The sequence below is a fragment of the Pleuronectes platessa genome, chromosome 14, assembly GCF_947347685.1.
Source record: "Pleuronectes platessa chromosome 14, fPlePla1.1, whole genome shotgun sequence".
NCBI lineage: Eukaryota > Metazoa > Chordata > Actinopteri > Pleuronectiformes > Pleuronectidae > Pleuronectes > Pleuronectes platessa.
Genome location: NC_070639.1, coordinates 18,686,247 through 18,707,247, shown reverse-complemented (window position 1 = coordinate 18,707,247; position 21,001 = coordinate 18,686,247). Strand labels below are relative to the sequence as shown.

General features: G+C 41.1%; 1 protein-coding gene across 4 annotated transcripts in view; it reads right to left on the bottom strand.

Annotated features, from left to right (window-relative positions):
- The window catches only part of stxbp5l (syntaxin binding protein 5L), a 114,311-nt gene that overhangs the window by 77,829 nt on the left and 15,481 nt on the right, over positions 1-21,001 (bottom strand). For all 4 annotated transcript variants that reach the window (XM_053439366.1, XM_053439368.1, XM_053439369.1 and 1 more), the window contains exon 2: positions 16,631-16,728. In XM_053439366.1, the coding sequence (XP_053295341.1) occupies positions 16,631-16,728 (98 nt within the window). The remainder of the gene's footprint in view (positions 1-16,630; positions 16,729-21,001) is intronic.

Here is a 21,001-nt window from a genome sequence, read left to right as displayed (position 1 = left end):
CTGTTGTAGAAACTTTGTAATAACTAGTCAATAAAACCATATGGACCTATTTTCGAGCGCCATGGCCCAGGGATGTGACTGTGCACATTTGGTAGTTTGGTGACGGATGTTTCTGGTGCATCTGGAAACAGGGAGAGATGGAGATGTAGTGGGTGTGCTGTTGATGCCCTACTTTCTGCATTATCCTGTGAAATCCAAAGTCTGATTCCCTCTCGCTTTGTCCTCCCCTATTCCTCTCCCCCCCATTGTCTCTATCTCTTTATCTGTATCTTTTAGGAGCTGCTTTGAAGTGTAAACTGTATGGGTGACAAATGGTGAGTCACAATGTGGGAAGATAAATCAGCCCAACTCTTCGACGCTGCCGAGAACCTATCGCTCGATCCGACGTCTTTCTCTCCTCCTTTCTGTGCAGGTGTCCCTGTGTTCACCCTTGGGTCCACACATGTACACATATACACATATACACCCACATCAATTGCTGGCTTATTCTTGGAGGTGAGCAACCTTTTCTAAAGAGCTTACACAACCTCTTCCAACCTTTCCCGCCTTTTCACTCACTCGTAGGCGCTCTCTCTCACACACACACACACACACACGTCATGTTTGGATGCATGGCTACACATACACAAATAAGAGACTAGATTGCTGCTGTGACTATGATTCATGCACCCCAGACATTACAAATGTTTAGAACAAGAGACTAAATATCGTATTTAAATGGAAGGGAGTGAGAGGAATGGAAGGATAAGACAAAGTGGATAAATGTTTTGCATTGTGTTCATGCTCGCGGAATTATCAAATCCAATCTAATCCCTTAACAACACAGTAGCACACAATTTCCCTTTAAAGGGAATTCACTCTGAATTACAGGTCCTCTGCTGCTCGGCCCACTCCGGTTGCACCAACCACACCTTTGTTTTGCTATCTTGCTTCCCGGTTAAATCCCCTTCTGTTTCTTTTCTGCATCTCGCTCACTCACAGCCTGATCCTGCAGTATCCTCTTATCTGTCTCTGGGAATTTGTTTCTCCCAGGTCTGGCCTTTTTATCATTCCGCCTCATCTTTCAGGGGCCAAAAGAGCAGATAAAAGAGCCCCCTATCGGCCCAAGCACGAGACAAGAAAGCCAGCGGAAATAGCAGCAATTGGCATTTGTTCTTGCCTATCTACACTCTGCTCTGAGGCATGACCGGCAAGGAAGGAGGTTCTGTTATATACGTACGTTATATAAATCACCATCTTCAAAAGGCAGCACATACACTGGTAGTAGAAAAGACAATTAACCTAACCAAGCTCTATACATGTGATTATATATGTTTTTTCTTTATATGTACCATTATCTATAATAGCGTTTATGGTTGTATTAATCTCAATTAAATAAAATGTTCACATCTTAGGAAACATTCCCACTTTATTTCTGTACACATTGGCTGATATATCGGTAAAGTTTTGAGTCCCTAATGTCAGTATCGGCAAATCAACATTTGTCGGGCTCTGATAAAAAACACAGTTGACCTTATTTGGTTGTTTATCATTGATGTTTGTTTGTTTGTCTGTCAGCAAAAACTTTACCTTTCGCAAGGCGCATGGTCAAATGTATTTACTTCTCCCACACCACCTCCGCCTACTGCTCCAACAATACAGGTGTGGAGGTGTAGGTGTAGGCCAAAAGAGAATTGTGGGAGGAGTCCTACACCAAATCACAGAGGTTCTCCAGAGGCCGTATGTTCCCCGAGACACAGCCACATTTCAAAGATCAAATCATCGAGCAATTTGATTAAAACCCCTCAAAATGATGCTCCACCTACTCAATGTGTTAATCTATTTGACTAGAGAATAGTCACATTACAGAAGGTAAAGATTCTCAAGCAAAAATGTTACTGGAGCTTTCAAATAATGTAATAATAAAAATGCAATACTTCTGTGTCAAAACCAAATCGTATGAAACAGGTTGCACAGATGTTGTTTTCTGATTATATCTGGCAAGTTTCAAAGCCACCCACCATATCCTGTGGAAAGTAGAGGAAAACAATGTATTTACTTGTCTATCAGAAAGTTATGACTTGAAACTGCAGACTATGTCCTTGACAGTCTTCATTCACTTTTCAAATGAATTTATTTAATATGTGCATAATTTGTCAACTGTAGCCTCCGCTGCCTCCTCCAATGATGGCCCTTCACTCCCCCTCACTACTGCAGGATTTCTCATCTCTCCGTTTCTCTCACGAGTCTCACAAAAGGTGAGCAAGAGAGAGCTGCATCCTTCTCTGGCACCTGCAGTCAATTTTGGCCATATACCACAAAAACAAAGAAGGAGAAGGAAAAACATGAAAAATGCAACAACAATAGTCCCTTTGTCTTCACAAGCAGATGTCTAGACAAAGAACTGCTGGACAGCTCGATGGCTGAGTGCACTCGTCCCGGGCGACGATGTGAGGAATCAAATTAAAAAAGGGAGGCAGCTGGCTTCGGCAAAGCCCTTTGGCCAGGGTCTAGTGTTCCGGTGACAGACGGGATGAATTGATGAGATGTGATGGGCTTTGCTGCACTGTTTCAACTTGTGACACTGATGACGGTCACGACACCTTTTTCTGTGCTCACCGGGGACACATGTTTTGCATTATCTCCATTAAGGATATGAAATGGAACAGTGTAATATGTTCTGAGTGAATGTGTCGTTAAAAAATAAAAAACAAAGGACTCTCTGCTGCTGATTCATATCCATCTTTTGTCTTTTCTCCAGCAGCTGGGTCCGTGTCACATACTCCACTAAAACCAATGATTTGTGAGGGTTATGTTTAGCGAGGTTTGCACATGTTAGGCATTATAATATTAGCTGTAAAATCAAGCAAGTAACTCGTGCGTTTGATTTCCTCTTTTATGTGACATATGAAACAGATGGCCGAGCATATCTGGACTGTCCACGTGAGACAGCGTAGCCAGAGTAGCCATGGCAACATCACGAAAGTCAACCTCTCCATTGGTGAAGTACTTCATGGCCGTTCAACCCTCTCACACAGCACTGAACACGTCTCCTGCATGATTGTGACGCTTGATAGAAAGTTCTCTTAGTGGATAATGCTTTGTAAAGTGGAAGCACCCGGTGGCAGTTTGATTATCTGGGACAATGGAGCTCAGCGCTGTCCCCTGTGGCTGATCGGGTGATACAGTGCCTTGCATAAGTATTCACCCCCCTTGGACTTTTTCCCATTATGTACTGTTACTAACTGGAATTCAAATAGACTTAAATAAACTTTTTCCCGTTTGATCAACAAAACATGCATAGTACTTTGGAGGTGCAAAATAAATTTTATTGTGACACAAACAATAATGAGAACAAAAAAGTTGACATCTGTTGGGTGCACAAGTATTCACCCCCCTGTGTCAATACTTGGTAGAACCCCCTTTCACTGCAATTACAGCTGCAAGTCTTTTGGGGTATGTCTCTACCAGCTTTGCACATCTAGAGATGGAAAGGTTTGTCCATTCTTCTTGGCAAAAAAGATGAAGCTCAGTCAGATTGGATGGAGACCGTCTGTGAACCGCAATCTTCAAGTCTTGCCATAGATTCTCTATTGGATTGAGGTCTGGGCTTTGACTGGGCCATTTTAAGACATTAACATTCTTTAATCCAAACCATTCCTTTGTAGCTCTGGCTGTATGTTTAGGGTCATTGTCCTGCTGGAAGATGAACCTCCGCCCCAGTCTCAAGTCTTTTGCAGACTGCATCAGATTTTCTTCAAGGATTTCCCTGTATTTGGCTCCATCCATCTTTCCCTCTATTCTGACCAGTTTCCCTGTACCTGCTGAAGAGAAGCATCCCCACAGCATGATGCTACCACCACCATGTTTCACTGTTGGGATGGTGTGCTCAGGGTGATGGGCAGTGTTGGGTTTTCGCCACACATAGCGTTTTGCATTGAGGCCAAAAAGTTCAATTTTGGTCTCATCTGACCAGAGCACCTTCTTCCACATGTTTGCTGTGTCTCCCACATGGCTTCTGGCAAACTCCAAACGGGATTTTTTATGGATCCCTTTCAACAATGGCTTTCTTCTTGCCACTCTTCCATAAAGGCCAGATTTGTGGAGTAGACGACTAATAGTTGTCCTGTGGACAGATTCTCCCACCTCAGCTGTGGATCTCTGCAACTCCTCCAGAGTAACCATGGGCCTCCTGGTTGCTTCTCTGATTAATTTTCTCCTTGTCCGACTCTTCAGTTTGGGTGGACGGCCTCCTCTTGGTAGGTTTGCGGTTGTGCCATATTCTTTCCCTTTTCTTATGATGGATTTTATGGTGCTCAGAGAGATGTTCAAAGCTCTGGATATTTTTTTATAACCTAACCCTGCTTCATATTTCTCCACAACTTTATCCCTGACCTGTTTGGTGAGCTCCTTGGTCTTCATGATGCTGTTTGTTCAGTAATGATCTCCAACAAACTCTGAGTCCGTCACAGAACAGGTGTATTTATACTGAGATTAAATTGCAGACAGGTGGACCCTATTTACTAATTATGTGACTTGCAAATGTGAATCTACTCTTCCCCAGATCATTGTTTGGTACCAACAATACCGGCTGCTTGCAGAAATGTATTCAACGTTTTACACCTCGTGTTTTTACCTTGAACTAACTATGTCTCTCTGTGCCTTAGGATCATCCCCTGCGTATGTGTTTGTCTGCTCGACTGTCCACCCACTCAGCTTGCTCTTCACCACTGGCCTACAGCTTCCCTCAATCCCCTATCTCACCTGTCAGCTCGTCTGCCTTTATTCTCTGCTCGGCCAGCTGCCCTTTGACCCAGCCTTCACTCCCCACTCAGCTCAGCCCTTGTTTACCTTTGCCCTCCACTTTTGCCTGCTGGAACCCTCACTCTGCCATTCACCATACATTACAAGAGCTCGGAGCAAGAAACTCTTTAAGCTCATCATTATTTGAGTTGTCTAATTATTACAACTGTATTAAAAAGGAAGCCCAAATGAAAATAAATGATAAATGGTAATTTCTGTTGTTATGCAAGAGCACCTGCTGCTTTGTGCAACAATACAAATCTAGTATCAGCAGAACTGCATATACAAGTGATAAATAAATAACCTTATAGTTTAAAACAACCAGCTTCTGAAAATAAAACCTTATGCATTAAGTTCATGGTGAAATTAAAGAAATATTGAATGTGAGACTTACCACTTATTGTGAATGCTAGCCAAATTTGCTTCGGTATGCATATGGATGTACCTGTGTGACAAACAAGGCCGCTGTGCTATGTCAGAGGTTGGAGCTAATAAGTTACGACAGACCAACAAGGCCAAACACATTTAATGGGTGCTGATGATTGCATCCTGCTTTTTAAATAAGACTGAAGGTCCACAGCATCCTGCAATCAATCCTGCAGCACTCAGTGGTTTAATGGTGCATTCAGGACAAGTCAGAAAAAGTCATGTGTAGATGAACAAGTCATTAGAAAATATAACGATGCATTATGTAGAGTAAACAATAGAAGCTAGACCTCCTTGTGCTCGGTAGCATGGTAAGTACATGCATGCATACGGTGATAATCATAGACTGCTACAGAATAAGCATAAAACCTGCATGACGCATGAATAATTTATGGTCTTTTTAGTATATGGAGAATTTCCTGCTTAATAAAGACACAATTTAAAAGCTCAGGGATTGTTGGAACTCAGTATCTCTATGGTGACGGCAGAAGGAGAAAAAAAGGAAAAACGTGAATAAATGAGTGAATGAAGGTAACTAATGCAGATACTTCGACACAGGTGCACTCCATACTGCAATTAAGCAATACACATTCAATCAGCCTCTGTGGCGTTTACAGTAGAAAAACGCAGAGCAGGCGGATTTCGTATATCGGCAAGAAGGAGGAGATCTGAGTGACTTTGGAAGAGGGTTCACTGTTGGCAGGGGCTTCAGTCACAAAGATGCTCAATCAGCTGGTGTTTCAAAAAGAACAATGAGGCTTTTGTTTTGGAAAGAAATCAAATATGTGTAAAGCTCTATGCGAAAGGCCTTAATAAATAGGGTCATACATAATGGATGAAAGGTCACATTGGAAGATTGTGACGCTCAAATTTAAGGAGCAACTTTTACGTAGGTGACTGAAAATGACAAATATGAAACTGTCTATCATCAGTTACACAGGGAGGGATGCTATCGTAGGCCTGCAGTGATGGACCAATCAGTACAAAGATGAATCCACACTTTAGAGTTCAGAAGTGAAAAAAACACAGAGACTGGTCACAAGAGATGTGGAAAAAAAGAGTCCCTTCTGAATATATACTCAAAAAGTGTTTTAGTATTTTGCTGGGATGGTTTGGGTCCACTATATCATGACCAACAAGACCACTTGTGATCGGGTCTCACTTCACCGCTCTGTGCAAATAAACATGACATTTGTGTTGGTGAACACCAAATGATGTTATTGTTACCCAGGCTGAGTTTACTGAGTGTCCAGTGACACTGTTTGTGTGATTCTGTCTCTCTCTGTGATAGTCAGAGATAGAGAGAGAGAGAGAGAGGGAGAGAGCAGAGTGAAAAGGGGATGAATAAGATAATTAATGCTCTTCAGCTACTAAGAAAGATTTTACTCATTTCAAAGAAGTATTGAACATTATGTGGTGAAATCAATGTTGGAAATCAATGTTTAAACCGTGTTTGCTGAATCAGGGTGCGTGTGTGTCTGCCTGTCAACGCAAGAGAGAGAAAAGTGAGCGAGCAGAGTCAGGATGGACTGACTATATATTTTAATTAATATAATGTTAGTTTTTGGTTTAATTTATACAATTGGTTCACCCCAGACTCCCCTATCTGAACTGTACACACGGGTAGTGATCCAGAAAGCCACCCTGATCAATGAAGAATCATTTCACCTTCTCCAGCCTTCCTTCAAGTTCCAAGTCCCTCTGGTGTGAAAAAAAACATTGACTACAAATCCTCCCTTACCTCTGCAATAACCACCCTCAACAATTATAAATAGACACTGCAATTCAAGCTGTTTTTAACAAGTCCCTTCTCATGTGTGCTATGGGTTTTTAAATGTTAATCGTATGCATGTTGAGCTTTGTTTTTAAATATGTTCTGTGTGATGTCAATGTGAATTATGTGTGTATTGTTTAGCCCTGTCAAAAAGAGAATTACTGTCACTGTCTATCCATCCATCTATGCATCTATCTCTCATCGGAATAGAAAGCATGCATGATATGTGATGAAATAAACAAGACAGGAGTTGCACTTGTCTATGTGTATGTGAAATGGCAACTCCTGTTGAACAGTCCAACAGGACATCAGTTTATTGTAATTTTGTAGCCACTCATATTTGGAGAAATCTTGCTCAAAAGAAAAGGTGAGTAGAGCACATTTAAAAGCATGAAACATTTCATTCTGAAGCCTTAAATAGTTTGGTTTTAAAATGTTAACGTTATACATTTTGTGTGAGTTATAAATAAGTGTGTGCAGGATGTGGAACACACACATGGATGACTCTACATTTGCATCACTTACAGGAGTAGCATGGCAACCTCCTTAAATTCACAGGACTTAAAAGGGAGAGGAGTCCGTGAAAAGCTATAGCTCATTATCGTTCTTAATACTTCTTGACTTTTCAATTCCAGACACAGATCTAACGCTCCAATTTCCCTCTGTGTTGCAATGCACACGGTTTCCCACGTGACATCACTGGGTTTTGAGATAAGAATACGGAGCTGCTCTTTGTCTCCTCTCTCTGTCTCCCCCCCCCCCCGCCCCCATAATTCGCTCTCTCACTTCCACTGCCGCTGCCGAGATGAGATTGTGCACCTCTTCGCTGTCACGTGGCGTAAACACAAGTCCCAACAAGCCTAGTCATTTAATTCAAAGGGACATGTAATCTGATCTAATTAAAGACGAACAGAGTACTTGCACCATTGCATTGGCAGCAGAGCCAAATGCATTTACAGAATTTTCTTTTTTAGGGGTTTGCAATGATAATGGCTTGAGCGCCATCCAGCCAGATCGTGGCTTTATTTGCATACTTTCCACGAAAACTTAAGTGTAAATGTTATAGTGAAGAGGGAAGAAGTAGTTCCTTTTAAGTATATCCAGTCCTCGCGGCGGGAAAATAATCTATTATCATACATCTTGGGTGTGACACCAGCAGCGACAACAGGGGAACACTGTCCTCTTTAAATGTTGATGTCTGGAGTAATTTTTTTTTGGATGAAAACACAGAGAGAGGATTGGTCGTAAAGGACGGTTTCATGGGAAATTCACACAATCCTTCCTGGAAATGTGAAATTGTTTCCAATCCAGCCATCTCCAATCTTTCACTTGGTTCACACTGGATGAGAAACTGTGTAGAATTGGTTGGAAACAAGAGTGCGATGAATGTGTGGTGATTTCCCAACAGTCTAATGGTGGTCGCACAGGTTTAGCCAGTGCATCTGGCGTGCATGACTGCGGTCGACAAAGCGTTACACTCCAATCATCGAGTGCAGATAGATCACAGACCTGTCGTTATTCAGCTGAAAGGGGAATGACTTACAGTAAGGCTCCTGTGAAAATACCTTTCCAGCACAGAGCCCTGCTTCCTGTTACACCTTACGCTGCACTTTGACCGCGTGAAAAGAGACTCTCTTTTTTAGGTACATTCATTTCATTCTTTCTCTCTTTCAGCACCTTGCGCTCTCTACCCACTCGAGGTAACCACCTTGTATGTTGGGATATTGATGGCTCAGATGTATGCATGGACATGTGCACATATAAACGTAGGCAGGCGTGCTGACGCATACAGGACTCTTTTTACATTTCCTTTCGCTTCCACTTCACGCTCCTCTCAGCTGGAGGGTACAGCGCAGTGCAGTCGACGGGATGCTTCTGATGTCAGAGTCCCTAGTATGATGTTTCTCCACAAAACATCAGTAAGGCCTGATCTGTTTGGATGTAACTGTTACAGCCTCATGAGCCACAGGGCTGATGAGTAACACATCTCAGCGACACGGCCCCTTTACTCAAATACAGAATACTATTTTATTTACCCAACAAGTCCTCATATCTAAACGTCAAAGTGGGCTTATTTCTGGTGTGGTGCCAAAATCTTTGTTTAAAAAACACATTGAAGGAAAAGGAAACTTCAGGTCACTTTCTCTCCAGCAGTTTGCTTTCTGCCAAACTCCCTTTGACTTTTGACTTTTCAGTGTCAATGATCTCAAGGTAAAATAATCACAGAAGCTCTCAGCGACCTTTTTGCGGTAAAGGTTAGCGAGCAGTCTTAACACATCAGATAAAATCAAAGGTCAGGCTTCCAGCTCCCCACCAAGACAACACCCATTTTCTAGAGAGCAAAAAAAAGAAAGAATTATGACAACTTTCTCGTATTGTGTTTTACCGAATGTGCTTAAATATATATATATATATATGTATATATCTGTATATGCATATTTCAATAAACTTAAAGTACTACACAAGATTATTGAGTCAGAGTCTAAAAACAAACAGCTGGATTTGTGCAGTGGATGAGATTTGAAGCAGCTCTCATGTTCAGAGAGTAGGTTGAGTGTTCTGAAATCGTTTTGCTCTCCTATGATGCTTCATGTAGAATTGGTGTAAGGGTAAGTTCACATTGTCCTCAAACAAAAGCCTGTTATCTTTGCTTTACAACTCTGGTTGAACTGAGAAAGGCTCCTGTTCAGTGGTTATACATTGTGAACTGTATCATTTAGTAGTGGATGGACTGTGAATGTAAACCACTGGCATTTCCTGGACTATTCGCAGTGCTGCTATAAATAGTCAGCTGACCTTTCATTACTCATCCACCTCGCCATCCCCATCAGAGTGGACGAAGGACCGGCGAGCAAAGAAAACAAGGAGGACGAGGAGGATGAGGATGAAGAAGAGGAGAAAGTAAAAGCACAGACAACAGTTTCGAGCACGAGAGCAGGAAATTTGGAGACAAAGGTCTGACTATCTATATATGTGTGTGCAAATAAACAAAAATTTGTCAGTTTATTAGCTACAACTATAGCTAAATGATAGCTAACGATGATAACAATAATAGAGTGATAAAAATGTTTTGATTCAACTGTAAGATTTCTTCACATGATGTAATCTGTGTTGTGTGTTATATGAATATTGTATCACTTGTAACACACCGCAGTACACTATCACTGTGCCTTTAGTACTTTTCTGCATATTTCACTACACCCGGTATCCTAATTTACACGAGAACACAGAAGAAGACGACAGGGCTTCTCCTCTTCCAGCTGCTCTTTAACACTTCACCGGCCTGCACACGACATTAAGGCAATCAACCTCAACTGAAACTATTTTCACACGTTGAGTAAGACACAGACGGAAGAATCCTCCTCCCCTCCGCATTCAACTGCTTTGTGTAATATTTTGACAGAGATGCTTTTACACTGAAATTAAAATACTTTGAGGGATATAATTTACCAGTTTGTGCAGTGCATTTGGCTCTATGTGCCAAAAGGGATTGCGTTTCGGCAAAAACCAGCAAAGTGGTCATATTCAAGCACAATCAAAGTGAATGTTTTCACATCTTTAATTGAATTAAACAAAGAAGCGAAGAGTAAGTAAAAGAAAACCCTTCACACCGTTTGGTAAAGCAAAACCACTGCAAAGGAGGCAGCAGCACACGAGTCAGTATGTGAGCAGTCTCATTGATCTGTAGCAATTACTTTTAGAAAAACAATCACAAATTACAGTCGACCATATTGATTTTTTTTCACATATATATATATGAAGTAATAGAGCAGACTGCTTAACGTAACATGAAGCCATATCCTTAGATGACCCATGGGAAGAGTCCGAGGTTGTCAATGAGGGAAGTATATTCCTTTGGCAGTGAGGCACATAGAAAGCAAAGCAGAACAGGTTGGTGGGTTAACAGTCTCACGGAAGAAGAGGAAATAGAAAAGGAAAGTGAGAATGTGAAGAAAACAAGAAAGTAATGGGGGGAAAAAAGGAGGACGGACCGAAAATGGAAAAACATGATCCAAGACGAGTTAGAACGGAGACTTTTAGACAATGATCGAGAACAGAATCAAATCCAACAGATACTTTCATTTTGCCCACAACCTTTTTTATAGCCAGGACTAAACAGGCAAAGTGTTAAATGACCGACAGACACCAAAAAACTGCAATGTATCATGGGGCCTTGTTGCTTCCCTGTCCCCCTCTAAATGGCACAGCGCTATAAATGAGATCATTATATAGCTGGAGGGAAATTTTTTAGTTTTCCAACTAAACCAAAAATACCAGCGCTAATGGAGCCCCGCGGAAGCATGGCAACTAATTAAAAGAGGGTGAGGCCAAAAGGCAAACTGAGATCTCTAAAACACGAGGGTTAGCAGCTTGTGGATCCAGGCCATTAGTAAAAACAAGTTAAGAGGACATGCTACTATATCAGCAGTAAGATATGTATATTATCTTCTGCTATATTCATATTATAAAGAGCTTAACAGAAGAGGTTTTAAGTGGTCTTGGTGGTAGGATGTACTGTATAGGAATAAACCAGGATGTAGAGGAGAGGACCCAACATGGAAGAAAATGATATGAGCAGGTTAAAAAGGTTCTTACATAATCTGGTTTGAAACTTTGTTGAACTGTGCAGGTGAGGGTTACTGGATCACGTTCAGATTAACTTTAACATGCCTGAGAAAAAGAAACTGCCTCCTTACCTACAACTTGACTTGATGTCACTTTATGAAATAACTTAAGACACTAAAGATATAAAACCCTATCAAGAATCTGACTTTTTTGACAGGAAATTAATAATCAATGTTGTTTCAAGTCAATTTAGTTGTTCCTGGATCTCAAAGGTAAAAATATGCACCTTTATATTTTTTTCAAAGCATTTAAATCACTGTGGTATATACAAAATATGTTCAGGAGTAGATGTTGTCAAGGTTTTTAGTAACAATTCATGGACATTCGTCATTTCTAATTAAAGCAATAAGTATTTACCTAATCATTTTTTCAAATAATGCTCGAGTTGCAGTCCTAATTCTCTCCATAAAGCACTGATTAAAGTTAAATTAATTTTCTGCGCTTCTTTCTAATTCAAATTACCTTCTATACACACACACACACTGCTTTTCCTTTAATCCTGAGGTGAACTGCAGGGTAGAGACCCATTAATTCAATGAATGTGAACCCTGCAAAGGTAGACTAAGGATGAGTGAGGTGTGGCTACGAAGAGCTTAATATTGCTGCTTCATCTTTATTGCTGCTTCAGCACTTTCGCCTGCTCACTTCCGACGCCAATCCAAACTGCTCTTAGTTCACAAACAGAGGGCTGCAAATCCTGGTCTGAGTAATTCAATCAAGACTGAATCACTGGGCAGGACCGTACATGTCTCCTTGTGATTGTATGCTTGTGCTCATATCCATGGAAGCGGGGGTGTTGATAATGAGCTCAAGTTTGGAGATTTTACGGCAACAATGGTGGTGGGAACTATGGAAATAGAGCCTGGTGTGGGCTCCCCACACTTAATCTGAGGAGCCTCTTGATTGAGGCACCGGCAGCCTCCTGCAGGAGCTGAGTGACTGATGGAAGAGTCATTATGTTTGCAGGCCCACTCACACAGTCAGCAAAGACAGTGACACAGTGTGACAACAATGAAGGCCTAATTGATGACTATCTGATGTTATAGTTTGTTTCACTGGCACTGCAAAGCTGCCCTGTCACACACACACACACAGGCAGTAAGACTGCTTGATTGATAATGCACTAACAGTTGCTCTGTGTTTACACAGTCGCCTCCTCCCATTGCCTGCTCATGCTCCATTGGGCAGATTAGGTTTGCTAATTGCTTGCTGCCGGTCACTCGGCTGTGGTGAGGAGAAAATGTATCCCTGAAAGTAAAAGCTGCAGTCATCTCTTCACCCAGCGGTAATCTGAGGAGGGTTAGCTAATTTATGTCAAATTCTCAGCACTGTCGTTAAAATGTCTGCCAGGCTAAAGGCTCGACAGGGCCTTGAGTTGATGGAAGACAACGTGCAAGATCAGTTTAAGTGAAGTCTATTTCACATCATGAGATAGTATGGATCAGCGTCAAATATAAGACATGTATTTTATTATGAATGTGTATGTATGTATGTTTAGGGTCAACTCAAAAACGAACTGACAGTCTGCAGAGTTGTTATAGTCAAATGGCAGTGAAGCTTAATCATTTCTATTTAAGTGTATTTTCAAGCACCAGACATCCTACTCTATTTGTACTATATTTCTTGCTGTATTTAATTTTATTCTGTATTTATTCTGTATTTTACATGAACAGATGCTATGTTTTTATGGGGGGTTATGTGTTTTGTTTATTTTCTTCTTATGTGTTAAGTTGTAATTGTTGTCTCGTCGTGGGCATGAGTTAAATTGGTGTTTTTCTGCTCTTGCACAATATTATGAATCAGATCAAAATTATTAAAACATGAGAATGAAACCCTTACATAACAAAATATATGGATCATGGATAATACAATACCACTACAAGTTGGTAAAATATACTTTTGAATTGTCGTCCAGGCCTACTCTCCCCTCCAAAAAATAAAGAAATACACAGTCGTTAATGTTAAGTGCATGTGCTATAAACAATTTTACAGGAAGACTCTTTCTGTCCTCTTCCTCCTTCCTATCAGTGGTTTCCCATTTCTCTTTCCATCACTCACTCTTGTTCCGTTGCTATGAGAAGTAACTTTCCATCAGTCTCTGGACAATTCTATTACTACTTTCACTGCAGCAACACACAAACCAATAACGGATATAAAGACATTTTTGTACAGAGATGATTGACAATATTGACACAGGTAGAAGGCACACATGGATGCACACTCAGCAAGTAGACAAACAGGTTTTAGGCACACACACACACACACAAAACAAAATAAAAAATAAAATTCTCTCTCTGTTCTACGTGCTCTCTCTCTCCAAAATCTCAGCATATCTTGGTCATCTCGTCCCAGCCAGAGGGAGGAGTGTCCTCGGAGTCCACTGCAGAGATCCTCATTGCCAAGCCACTGCACCACCCTGATGACATTGTCACTATGCACCATTCAACAGAGCAGCACAAGTCCTTCTGCGACTGCCTCAGCTGTTCATGGTGGGACATCAGGAACAAAGCAATTGCACAACAGTCAGTAAGCTAATGTACTGTAAGTGTTTCTTGATGATTATGAGGGGTTGAGGTTCCTCCCACTGCAGAAGCATGAGATGCAGCTTAAAAGAAGTGATTCATCAATGAGGGAACGCAAACTGAGTGTATAACCTATTACAAAAAAGACTAAAGGGATTTTATGACTTCTTGCTAATTTGTACCAGGAACAGATTGCGTAGAGGGAGGGGAGACAGGAACAGAGAGATCTGATGGGGAAATCGAAAGACTCACTGCTGCCGTTTCAACCAAAGATGATGGCCTTGTTATGTATTGAAGCATTGTGTTGGCAAATTGTATACCGAATGACATTTATGTGAATTTCTTTATCTGTGCAAAGAGGTCTGATCATATACGTAATCACCATGTTCCTTCTAGACGATGCTATGACAGCTGAAGCTCAGGAGGGTTGTCCTTTAACTGCGCCTGACGGCTGAACTGCTGGTTTGTAGATGAGTATCTTGTTCGCTACATGTAGGGAATGAAACTTTTTTCTGACAAGGCAACAGGACTCCACTGCAAACTCAGATATATTGATCCCTCCTCTGCCTGTATTGACACACATGTCCCGCTTAACTACACACCACAGGCTGGAAAGCAGCGCGTCCCACAGAGAGCCCACGTAACGGCCGTCCCACACAGTCGATCAGAAGTGTCATCCACATGTTTCACTTTAAGCCCTGGGAGATGAAAACAGATTACAGGGGACAAAATATATATATTTTCCTGACAGATAATGACGTGTTACCACAGCGGTTCAGGTATCGGCTCGGTGACGGCAGACAAACAGACGAGAGGGAGACAACGCTCTAACTTTAAATTGCTTGTTTTTACACCCTGCTCCACCCTGGAGAGACTAGGTGAGGAAAATAAAAATCCGGTGATATATCCGTTAAAGGCGGCGCTTGCAGCAGTTGAGAATGAAAGCAAAAGCCAAGACTTGCTAGTCCACGGCTTATGGAGTAGAAATAGAGCATGAGGAAATTCCTGCAATGACTCCAGCTATGTTCAGTGCCAATACAGCTGCAAAGACAGTGACATAGCCAGGAGAAAAGCAACCGGAAAGCTACAGCGGAAAAAAGAAAACGAAGAGAGACCGAGACCTTGACAGAAGATGACAGGCGGATGTTCAAAGCCCGGGTAAGAAAAGGATGACTAGAAAGGTGAATTGAATAAATACAAGCAGAAAATAGAGGAAAAACGTGGTGCTCTAGCAGGCAATCCAGTATGAGGAAGAATGAGAGCACAGCTAAATAGATTTGTGTGGTTTATATGAGTGCATGCACCTGAAAGAGAAAGTCATTGATGGGCCACACGGGAGCAGAGGAAGGTGTGTGTGCAGCATGTCAATACAAATGCTCAAAAAACCAAGGGCATCAATTCATCTGAAATATCAGCCTTGCTTTACAGTCAGGCATTCAGTAGAGAGATATAGAGATAGATAGAGAACAGAAAAGGATTGAGAAAAAAGGGGGAATGATGGATATCAATAAATACACTCAGACGAGTTTATCGTGTAATCAAGTCACATTCTTATCCCATTTCATCAGCTATTCCGTGTGTCATCAAACACATTAGTGCACTTTTACCCTGCTCCCGAACATTCAGCCGCCTGCTCTCCATTGCGTTTCACTTTCACATATTCAAAGAACGTCACATCTGCCTCTAACACCCTTCTCTCTGATTTCCTGTTGGTTTCAGCATAGAGATCATTCAGTCTACCCATGCTCTACCCCAGCAGGACCTGCAGTGCAGCTGCCGTAGCATCGATAATTGTTTGTTGCCTCAGTCCCTGGTTCCCTAAAGGGACACCGGGAATCTCGGGTATTTATGAGAGAGTAACGTCCTACCTGGGTTGCACTTACACGTCCTCTCTCCCAGCCCTGTGACCTGGTGACCCAGGGGACGGGCTGTGGGACGGACGGTTCTGCGCCTGCGACATGACAGCCGAGCAATCATTTTGTGACAGGACGGAAAGAGGGATGAGAATTAGGAGTGGAAGAGGAGGAGGGAAGGGGATGGAGGAGGGGGAGGCCCTGTCTGGAGACTGTACTGCAATGCCAAAGGTTTGTGTAGGAGACAAACTAATTCTGTTAGGATAATTGTAAGTCTGCCTGATACGATTTTCATTTTTATATAACATGTGTTAAAATGTTACGCTGTTTATTTATAACTTAATAACTTCCCTGCCTAAGGAAGACAACCATGAAACCCCAGATGGGATAATGTATGATTTAAAACTATTTTATATTATTATTATTACTATTATTTATATTTCCAAGGTACATACATTTGGGCATACATTATTAACATTAGCACTAACCTTAACTATGATGGATCATGTCTCCTTGTGCAGTAATAAAAAGGGGCAAAGGCCAAGGGATGCATTTAGAATAATATCATAAAAATGTGTTAATGTACATTATATGTGTCTCCAGACTGGATGAGGGAAGGGAGTGAGCCGATGAGGAGTAAAGGATACATCCGTACGCCTCCAGTTCTTGTTCCGATGGCCAGGATCTTCTGCACGGGGTCAAAGGCCAAGGCTGTGGGCTGGTAAGGGAAACCATGCCGCACCGTCTACAAGGAAAAAGACACAGGGCACTATTTAATTAAACCAGAGCAACATTCTTTTTTGATGATTTAATCATTTAATGATTTGTCCTCCAACATTCCACTTTGTGTGTGAATTTGTTAAACTGCAACCTTTTATCTGTTAAAACAATTTAGGACTTAACCCTGTGAAATGGTAAATGTAACAAGACATATTCATTTTTACTTGACATTTTCATGCTTCTGTGATTGCTGAGGTGACATGGATTCCACATCCATATTCTTGTAAAGACATCATCACTATTATTAGCTGTATTGTCACAACATTCATCAATACACTCACAAAGATGCATCAGAAATCAAATTGACTGTTACTTCTCCTGTTGATCAAACATAAATACAATAAGACAAATTGCTGCTTCTTACCATGTTACATTGCATTGTTTGTTATATTTATGTTATTGTTGCTTCTGTATTTAACAGAGAACTGGTCTCAACATTCATATGCCAAGGCTTGATTACACAAAAGAACAGTGACTGACACACACACACACACACACACACACACACTCTCTCTCTCTCTCTCTCTCTCTCTGAGATGCGCTGCAGCTGTCTGCCATTAGTCATGTTAAATTTCCCAGCAGAGCTCACTTGCAGTTATCTGCTCTGGAGCGTTATTGAAGACATGGACATTACCAATGTAATGGAAATGTGACCACATGATATTACTGTTTTACTAGCAAACTATCCAGTAGAAGAAGAAAAAAGAGATTCTAGCACTATGTGACAACACTACAGCTAAAGTAAACATCACAAATAAATAATGTATGACTACCCATTACAGCATGATAAGATGAGGTTATTTGGATTACTTAGAACTCTTCTCAGGACTTTGTCTGTAGGTAAACATATTGTCTGTAGGTAAACATGTTGTCTGTTGGTAAACATGTTGTTGTTCATGTTGTTTACTCTCAACTTGCACTGCTCACATTCAACCTGAGCAAAGATCAACAAAGCTACAGCTGAAAACGCGAGTGTGTGTGTGGACCCCTGTATTGACAAAGCCTGCTCGATATTATTATTCAAAATGATATTATTTAATATCGTCTTTTATTTATTTATTAATTCATTAGTTGTTTTAATATTGTTTAATATAATATTGAATCTGTAAAATTCAATAACAGGCTGGTCAATAATAACCCCCAGCGCTCGTCTCTTCACCAGCAGCAACACCTTTGTCTGGCTGCCTGAACGGTTCTCACAGGGTTTTGTGTGCTCACACAACAGAGGCATGAATTCACAAAGATAATATGAGAGGCTGTGGATGAATTAGATGGGTATGAAACGCAAAGAGAATCAAATCACTCAGCGGTGATCACAGTGGACAGCTGAAAATGAGAAACAACACAGACGCACTGTGAATCACACCTAACCCAACTATGGATGCACGCCTGTGTGTGTGCCCGCTTTGCACATGTTTCCTATTCATATACGGTAAACACCAGCTTCTGTGTGAGAGTTTAAATGTTTATTAGCACGTGTTTCATATTCATGGGCTCATTATGATGATGCATTACATGTTATATTTAGGGTCAGTAGGACTGTGTGTATTTACTGCTGTAGCGCACCAGTTAAAAGCACATGACCATGAGATGCACACATAACTGTCACATCACTAATACATACACAGCAGGGTTCTACTGCTTCATTTAGGCCAAATAGTGCCTTGCTTACAAATGGAGTAGCAAATAATAACACCGAAGATGTCTGAGTACAAATATGACGATTTACCAGTTGGCATCACTGATATATTTAAAATGAATAATTGTATTACTCTGTATTCTGTAAGCTACACACAGCAATTGCTGAAATTAAACTGCTATTTCCCCCCCAATAATGCAGTTACGGTCTTGCTCCTGATTAGATACAGCAGAGGACGCTTATTAGCAATCTGTGACTGGATTGCTGTTCTATCATTTGTAACGCTGTAATGCTTCTTAATCTGTTTCTCTTTTACTAAAGTGGAACGAGCTGGATTTTAAAGGGACCAAACAACAAGCTCTAAAATGTTTTTGTTTTTTTTATAATACTCGAGAGTTGAAACTATCCCAAAAATATATATACTATATGTTATGTTGCCTTTTAAGTACACTGAATAAATGTATTATACGAATGTAAACAATTTCTGGGTTCTCCCCTTGGATCCACACCAAAAATGAATGGGTTCCTCCATGATACATATTGCCTCCCTCCACCAAGTTGTGTGGTTCTCTGTCCAGAACAAATTAACAAATGAACAGAGGCAACAATGCAGGAAATGCAAATGACAGTGGCTTATAACATTAAGACATGGATCATGACCACCAATGCACCAACACAACATATATCCTCGTGCTTTATATGGAATTAAGATGCTTTATTTTGGAAAGGTGGGAAATGAAGCCAGAAACCAAATGATGCAACAAGATTATAGGGTTGAAGAAAAGGAACTTAAACACTTAAATAAAGAGGAACGGTAATATATGCTTCAGACAGCGGGGAGAGATCTTCAGATACAGGCAATGCTGTTTTACACTGACATAAAATTGATTGAAAAACCCAAGCGCATCAGGAAATGAGTCTGACATGACAGAAAGTGATAAGAGTAGGTCAGGCTCATTCATACACAACACACGTATATAAGGGCCATGCACACACAAAGCTAAGAAACACACACACACACACACTGAGATGCTGGGCTACAGCAGAGCCACTCCCCATATACATAAAAGACAGCCAAGAAGTGGATGAGGGATACATTTACTCTTGTGGATCTCAGAGCAGCTCATACATATTTTAGGGACAAAGCCATAAACCTATTTTTCCCTCTTTTAGTGTGTATTTTCAAATACATGTGCATGTGTGCACGGAAGATTCACACACACTTCCATCCTCTATCCCTCTATCTGCCTATCGTTTGTCTGACTATACAATAACAATAACACAACTTCACATCAATGCAGCGTTACATAGATTAAATAAGAAATGATAATTATGGATTAGGTAGCTGTTTGTGAATAAAGCTCATCAATTTATGTGATCAACATGATGAATAAAGAAGGAGGAATTACTAAATATATATTCATGCTGGTGAATCAGCCAAGATATACATTTTTAAATAATACAGTCAGCTCTGCAGGATTTGTGAACCTGCTGCTAAAGGATCTGCGTTATGGCCGCCAGAAGCTGCATTACATCAACTCCTCTCTCAATCTACCTCCTCCCATCTCCTCATTCTCTGTTGTGTTGTCTTCTCCCCTGCACACACACAAAGCCAGTCTTTATGCACAGAAGCCACAATGCTCAATCTGATGAACTACAGACACCCCCACCCCCCTCCAAAGACCAATACCACCTCATGTCACCCTCCTTCCTCTCTCTCCACACAGCATTCAGCTGTAGAGCAGGTTTAGATCCCTGGTGCTATAAATAGCACGTAGCACCCGTGTCTGTCTGCCACAGCCAGGAAACTGAGCAGCATCTCCCAACACAGATCAACTCAGTGAAACACAGCGTTTCATTCTTATGTGTGTGTGATTACAGTAACATTTACTCTGATATAAAAGTACAGCACATAAACAATTAGTTAATGAGGTTAAGCTTATTCTGTGTTAGGATTATCTTAAACATTTACCAATGCAAGAGGTGTACATCGGTCACTTGTATCTAGAGTAGTGTAAGATACTGTTTATCACATAGCAAGATCACTTAAGGTTAACTGCGTTGAGCTAAAGTAGCATCCACATACCGGTACCTACTATTTTTCTACTAATTCTGTATCTCTATCTTAGAAACTCTTATCTCTCCATCTCTAATGAGCTACACTGAGACAGGTAGCGTGCGAGTTGAATCTGGTCCAACTGATTCACTGCTGCAGCCCTTCAATGTGGCTCATGGCAGAGCATCACTGCAGGTGCTCTGTAGATACTGAGACACGTGAGTAATGTACTGAGCAGACTCTACAGTGTGGCCTTGATGGTTCTTGCATACGTTCATCTACACAACAAAATCACAAGGAAAGAGCTGAGCATATGGACCAGGAATAAACGAAGGAACGGATGTGGACAGTATGGTGAATAATGCATAGTAAGAAAACTGTTTGTGGATGCCGAAAGAATGTAAAATAAAAATGGAACTGATAGAGAGAAACGTACTGAATAGGGGTAAGAGTAAAATATATCCTGCATCGGATTTAATCTCTATTGTTTAGGAGGTTTTATGATGAATAAATCATTTCAGTTATCAGACCACTTCCTTGTTT